The sequence below is a fragment of the Talpa europaea genome (assembly GCF_964194135.1).
Source record: "Talpa europaea genome assembly, chromosome: 12".
In the NCBI taxonomy this organism is placed as follows: domain Eukaryota; kingdom Metazoa; phylum Chordata; class Mammalia; order Eulipotyphla; family Talpidae; genus Talpa; species Talpa europaea.
In genome coordinates, this window is record NC_140079.1 from 54,531,679 (window position 1) to 54,538,512 (window position 6,834).

At 44.9% G+C, this 6,834-nt stretch overlaps 1 protein-coding gene across 1 annotated transcript; it reads right to left on the reverse strand.

The window, feature by feature from the left end:
- Positions 1-419: 419 nt before the first annotated feature.
- Positions 420-5,656, reverse strand: LOC311181609 (major histocompatibility complex class I-related gene protein; the record flags this gene model as incomplete). Its single annotated transcript, XM_084250055.1, has 4 exons — positions 5,527-5,656; positions 4,571-4,846; positions 1,740-2,012; positions 420-592 (listed from the first exon to the last, which is right to left on the reverse strand). Exons 1-4 carry the CDS (start codon positions 5,651-5,653, stop codon positions 420-422), a joined length of 849 nt encoding a protein of 282 aa, XP_084106181.1. The 5' UTR covers positions 5,654-5,656.
- Between the last annotated feature and the right edge of the window lie 1,178 nt (positions 5,657-6,834).

Consider the following 6,834-nt stretch of genomic DNA (forward strand, 5'->3'; position numbering starts at 1 on the left):
TCCACAAAGATAGAAGAAGCCATCGTTCCTACGGGAAAGACAACTGGAAAAGAGTTATCTCCAATCATTGTGTGGTTGTAGGAAGGTAAACTACTCCATTTTTCTCTGAAAGGAAAAGAGTTTTTAGTTAGATACATGCATTTCCCCCATAACTCAAAAATAAATTATGCAATATTCAGCAAAATCCAAGAAGCCAGCATTGACATTTTTAGCCTGTTTTGTCAAGCTTCTCTTAACACTTGACAAATTTTAACTCAAATTCACAAACTCCACAAGATAAAAAGCAGAAATTTGCAGAGTATATCATTCTTGAGGGAAGCATGTCCTTATATGGTGGGAGAGATGTTCCAGGTCCTTCTCTGACCCCAAAGTGAAGGTCAACACATTTCTAAATGGAGCTCAAGTGGCAGGTGCAAAAACTAAACGTCTCTGGAGTTGTAGGAGAGACAGTCTGCAGCCCTCCAGGATTCTTCCATATGCCTCTCACCTCGCTGCCTTCTCCAGACTAGGACACCAACTCCAAGCAGGGCAATGATGGCCAAAAGAGTGAACCCAAGGACAGCTTTCACCACCACTGGGAGGGTTTCCAATTCTGAGAGCAAGCAAATGAGGAAAAATCCGTAAGTCCTCCTCTCCTTGCATGGTAACTTTTGGGGGATTTTATCCCTGGGGTCATCAGACACTCCAACCCTATTCCCTACTGTCACCTCTCAGTTCACAGCTCCATTTAAGGTAACAACTGAAAACAGAGGAATAGCAATTCCCAAAGTATGGGCTGAATGCTCCAGAGTCCCCAACACCCTTTCAGGGAATCTGAGATCTAAGTCACAATTTCCCTTTTAATTAATTTATTTTTTAAAGGACTTTTTTGGGGGGGGGGCATAGAAGAATTGAGTTGTAGGCCAGAGGTGTGGGGGAATGAGAGGATTCACCAAAGACAGAGTGGGGAGCAGAAGAGGATATACTGAAATGCACTACTGAGGGAAGCAAAAAGTGAGACATGACAGGTCTGCTGTGCCATGTGGGATAGCATCGTGGCCAGGGATTGAACTCAGGTATAGTGGTGATAGCGCTGAGACTTAAGGCCTAGACCACCAGAGAGGCCCCTTTTTAATTTTTTTTAAAGATTTATTTATTTAAGCATACAAGAACTGGGGTACAGGCCAGAGCTGTGGGGTAAATGAGAGGATTCACCAGAGGAAATGGGGAGCAGATCTACTGAAATACACTGCTGAGGGGAGCAGAGGGTGAGACAGGAGAGGTCTGCTGTGCCATGTGGGTTGCTCCCTAGCCAGCCAGCGATCAAACTTGTGCTGCAGTGGCTGGCGATAGCTTGACAGCACTGTCTTTAACCCCTGTGCCACCAGGGAGGCCCACCCTTTTATATTTTTTAATCTCAGTTTCTCAGTGAAGTATACAGTGTGTACAGTGGAATTTTCTAGACGTTGCATGACATGATGACATCATCACTCTGATGTCTAATGCAATATATGTTTGTTTTAAATTTTTTTAAATTTTAATTTCATTTGTAATATAGCAAGCAGTAGACAGACCCCCACAGAAATGAAAGCTCTTTGGGGCCTCACAGTAATTTTTAAAAGTATAAAGGAGTGCTGAGACCAAAAATGTGACAGAACTTCTGATTTCAAAGACTCTTCCTAAAGAACATAGCGATCCAGGCTTCCTGTTCACCCCCTTTCCTCATTTCACTCCCCAGGTGGACAAAGCCCCATCCTTACCCTGGTGGGCCTGAAGCACCAGGTGGTGGCCGCAGTGTTCCACATGGCAGGAATAATGACCGCTCTGAGGATCCAGCTCAACTGATATCGACATCTGATAGGTCCCATCCCCGCTGGGAAGAACATCTCCATACTCCACCTCTTGGACAATTTCTTCCCCATTTTTCATCCAGATCATGGAAATTTCTGGGGGGTAAAAGCCATGAGCTCTGCAGAAAAGAGTAGTATTCCCCAGTGAAGTTTCTTTGCGAGTTATTCTGACAAGCGGGGACTCTAGGAAGAAGAAGCCGTAGTTAAACAGATAAAGCTTATCTACCAAGCATATATTATTAGAACTTGACACCATGTTTCCTAATTCATTCACTGCAGGAAATATCAAAACTAAGAATGGCCCAGAACCCCCATCAACAGCAAATTTATATATTGTGTGCTTCCTACTAGAACAATGTGCTGGGGAATGACAAATGGGGAAAAGATATTTCTCTTTCTAAGGAAGAGAAAAACTTTTGAGTACAGTTGACCTTTGAATAACTCAAAAGTTTGGGGCACTGATTCTACCTCTGTGTGGTCAAAACTCCAAAAATCACAAGTTCTCCCACTTCCTTGGTCTCAGGGCTCCTTTATACTTTTAACTTTTGTCTACCCCAAAACTGAATTACTACTACCCTGCTGTTGATCTGACGCCTTACCAATAACATCAGTCAATTAACACTTATTTTGTTATTTGTATTATTTACTGTATTCTTACACTAAAGTACACCAAAAAAAAGAAAATGTTATTAAGAAAAGCATAAGGGGGCCCTCCCTTGGTGGCTCAGGCGGTTGAGCGCCACGCTATGAAGCTGTCTGCAGCCTGCAGCGCCGATTGGATCCCCGCCTGCCGGCGAGGGTCCCACATGGCGCAGCAGACCTCTCCTGTCGTACCCACTGCTCCCCTCAGCAATGTGTTTCGTCAGTCTGCCTGTTCTGTTCCCCACTCTGTCTCTGGTGAATCCTCTCACCCTCCCGCGCATCTGGCCTGTCTCCCGGTTCTTGTATAAATAAATAAATCTTTAAAAAAATTAAAAAAAAAAAAAGAAAATCATAAGGGGGCCTCCCCTGGTGGTGCAGCGGTTGAGCACTGGGCTGCGAAGCTGCCCACAGCCTCTGCAGCACTGGTTCGAACACCGGCCACCACCGAGGGTCCCACATGGCGTGCAGACCTCACTTGCCACGCATGCTGCTCCCCTCAGCAGTGTGTTTCGTCAGTCTGCCTGTTCTGTTCCCCACTCTGTCTCTGATGGATCCTCTCACCCTCCCGCGCATCTGGCCTGTACCCCGGTTCTTGTATAAATAAATAAATATATCTTTTAAAAAAAGCATAAGGAAGGAAAATACATTTACAAGTATTGTAATACAAATACTGTATTTATTGATAACCTGAATTGACCTCATCTCTTCATAAGATGAATTGTCTAGCATTACCTACATCAACATTGTCTTATAGGATACCAAATACTGTCAATGCTCTACATATTACTAACAACACTAGACATCAAAAATGAAAATATAGGGCCTCTCCGGTGGCCCAGCGGTTGAGCGCTGGGCTGCAAAGCTGCTCGCAGCCTCTGCAGTGCCGGTTCGATCCCCAGCCACCGGCAAGGGTCCCACATGGCTCGACAGACCTCTCCTGTCTGGCCCACTGCTCCCCTCAGCAGTGCATTTCATCAGTCTGCCTGTTCTGTTCCCCGCTCTGGCTCTGGTGAATTCTCTCACCCTCCCGTGCTCCTGACTGTACCCAGTGCTTGTATAAATAAATAAATAAATCTTTAAAAAAAGAAAATATAGTATGAGAATGAAATTCATATTAATTACAGGTATAATGACTTATGTATTGGTAATATGTATTGAAAACAACTGTATATAATTGGATGCGCACAGTTAAAATTCTTGTTCAAGGGCCAAGTATATTTGAAAAACATGTCAGGGTCACTTACTGTTGACTTTAAAATACTCTGAAGAGCCACACAGAAAGAGAAAACTGAGCTACAAAATATGTAAATGTTAATTTAGTAAAAGATTAGAGATTAGAACTCAGACCTCCTTTTTCTCTATTCTGTGCTAGAGTAAATTGATAAAGCCACCATCTCAGTTCAGCTGTATAAATTGCCTGTGTATTCGGGTTGGCACTTTGATGATTGTATTGGTCTGAATATTTGTGTCTCCACCACCCAAATTCATACACTGAAATCCCAATCCCCCAAAGGAGATGCTATTAGTAAATGGCGCTTTTGGAAGATGCTTAAGTCATGAGTGTAGAACCCTCATGAATGGAATCAGTGGCTTATAAAAGAGGCTTCAGAGACATCTCTACATTCCTGTGCCATGTGAGGAAGCAGCAAGAAGTGGGCAGTCTGTGACCCAGAACAGGGTCCCATCCAACCATGCTAGTACCCTGATCCTGGACTTCCAGGCCCCCAGAACTGTGAGGAGTAAACTTCTCTTGTTTATGAGTTATCCAGTCTGTGAAATTTTTGTCACAGCTGTTGAAATGGACTAAGACAGTGACTGTAACAGAAACAAAATATGTAATAGATCATGACATGTTTACTCTCAAAGGGGCTGCAGAAATTCATATCATAGAGGGATGCCAGCAGTGACAACTAAGACTGGTCCATTTGTGATAAATAAAAAGTAACTGAGGAAATATTTCATGGGGAATTATAGATCACAATGGTCCAACTAACAAGATCTATTTTAGAATAGAATGAATATAACCTAGTTTAGAGGCAGTTGTATATAAAACCAACACTCTGAGGATGCAGGACCAAGGTGGTCTTGCTTCTCTTTACCTGTCCTTTGTAGGGTTTCCTTCCCATACTCCAGAAATCTCTTTAACCAGGCAATACATTCTTTTTCCAACCAATTCTTTTGATATTGTAACTCATGCCGATTGGCCTCCCATGCTCTCTTAATGATCTGAGCTATGTTATTAAAAGCCATCCAGGAGAGGGTATCTTTGTTGAAGGTAATGAAGTCCTGTCCATCATAGGCATACTGAAGAAATCCCTTGGTGCTTCCATCCTCAAGTAGCTCACAGCCAATCATTCTCTGGTAAGTGTGAATCCCTGTAACACACAGGCAGACCAGGAAGTGTTTACACAGGGACATGGGAGTGGGTTCCCAGGCGATGTGATTGGGAGCATAGCTAGAAGAATCCTCTCCCCTAAAATACATCACCAGCAGGCCTGCCACAGCATCCCTGAGCCTCCACGTGGTTCCAGTGATGTAAACCCATCAACTAACAGATATTATGGAGTACTAACTGCATGCCAAGCAAACATGATAATGCCTGCCTTGAGGAGTTATTCCTATAATGGAAATGATTCGTTGATCAACTTTGTGGATATTGTGAGTGCAGTGGAGGAGGGAGAACCAGGCAGGAGGAAGAAACATTGCTGGGAGACTTCACATAGTTATTATGCATGAGCACGCAGCTCTATAGCTATCAGGAAATGAGACACAGATTGGCCAAATTCAGATGGTAAAGGTAGAATACTGGTCAGAAGCCTGGAAGGGGATGGACTAAGGAGGTGGGGGGCAGAGGACAAATGGGTCCTGGGGAGAGATGGGCAATTTGGAAGGTGCATAGGGCAGATAGCAAGCTCTGAACCCTGTCAACCACACTGCCCAGGCTTTGCCAAAAGCCACAGAGAGAGTGAAAATCAGCAACTGTTTGCATTCATTGTCACTCTGGGGACCTTGCTGCCTGCTGGGGTGGGGGCTGGTAAGAGAAAGCAGTGGTCACCTGAGTGATTGTAGTGGCTCTGCAGTTGCTTCAGTTCCACCAGGAAGTCCTGCTGCCAGCCCCGCAGCAGCTGAGTGTATCGCTCCCAGTGATCAGGCGCCAGGTTCTCTGCCATCCATGGGGCCATTGGCTCCTTCTTCTGGGAGACACTGTCATAGGTGGTGATCGGGTGGAGGTCCACATATCCAACTGAAATAAATTCAGGTATCCCTTGGCCAGGATCCGAAATGCCCAGGCGAAAATATCTCAGAGAGTGATTGCCTGGAGGGAAGTAGAGAGAGAAGATAATTAGAGTCCCAAATGATCCAGATCCAGATCCATGGCCTTGTCTGGTTACTCCACACATCACAGTTCCAGGTCCAGCTGTGTCCATTTCCCTGGGACCCAGCTGCTACCTTCTCTTCCAGAATGAGGGAACCCCAGGAATTGGGGCCTGGCAAGGACTTAAGAGCTCCAGCCCAAGAGTTTAGCCACTTTTGCTCAGGTTTGGAAACTTTAGGATGAAATTTTGAACATAATATAAACTTGTAAGCGACTAGAGTTCTGCTTTGGTCTTCAGGGAGAAAGGCTCAGAACCACTCATTGGGAACCCCCGGGGGGCTGTCCCTGATATGATATCCCAAACCTCTTGTTTGGCTCTGTGTGCACAAATGAGGGTCCCCACCTACCCGTGCACACACACACACACACACACACACACACACGGCCAGTCAGAGACAGAACCTACAAAAGGACTCTGGCCTCCTGAGAAAAAAGTTTTAAAGCACAGTCTTTTTTCTATTATACCAAACCACCTCTGTCAACCATATTCTTATTCATTCTTTACTTCTCCTTTTGGTCAAATATCCTTATGAGAACTATGATCATCACTAAGGGTCAAAAATAAGATAAAATACAGCAAAACTTTTTGGTCCTCTCAGCCACTTCACACTGAAACTTCCCTCAGTTCATCCAAGTTGCTCAGTGTCTGCCTGAGATAGACAAAGTGTTTTCAGAGTAACATGGTGGGGTCAGTGGCAGCTGTGGGCCTTGGGGAGAGATGATGCTGGAGAGGTGAACAGAGCCCAGGCTGAGAAGGTCCAGGCCCCCCAGGGCACGCCATGGAGCTGGCCAAAGAAGGTGTGTAGTACAATGGTTTTCTCCCCATACCTGCCTTCTGTGTTCTGGAAATACCTCTCTCTGATGCCTTTGCCTTACTACTTCCCGCCACCCTAACTCACCTAAATAAATCCTTCCCAGTCATCAAAACCATCTCTAAAGATACTCCCAGGACCAGCCCTGACATTTGCATGGCTGCATAAAGAGGAC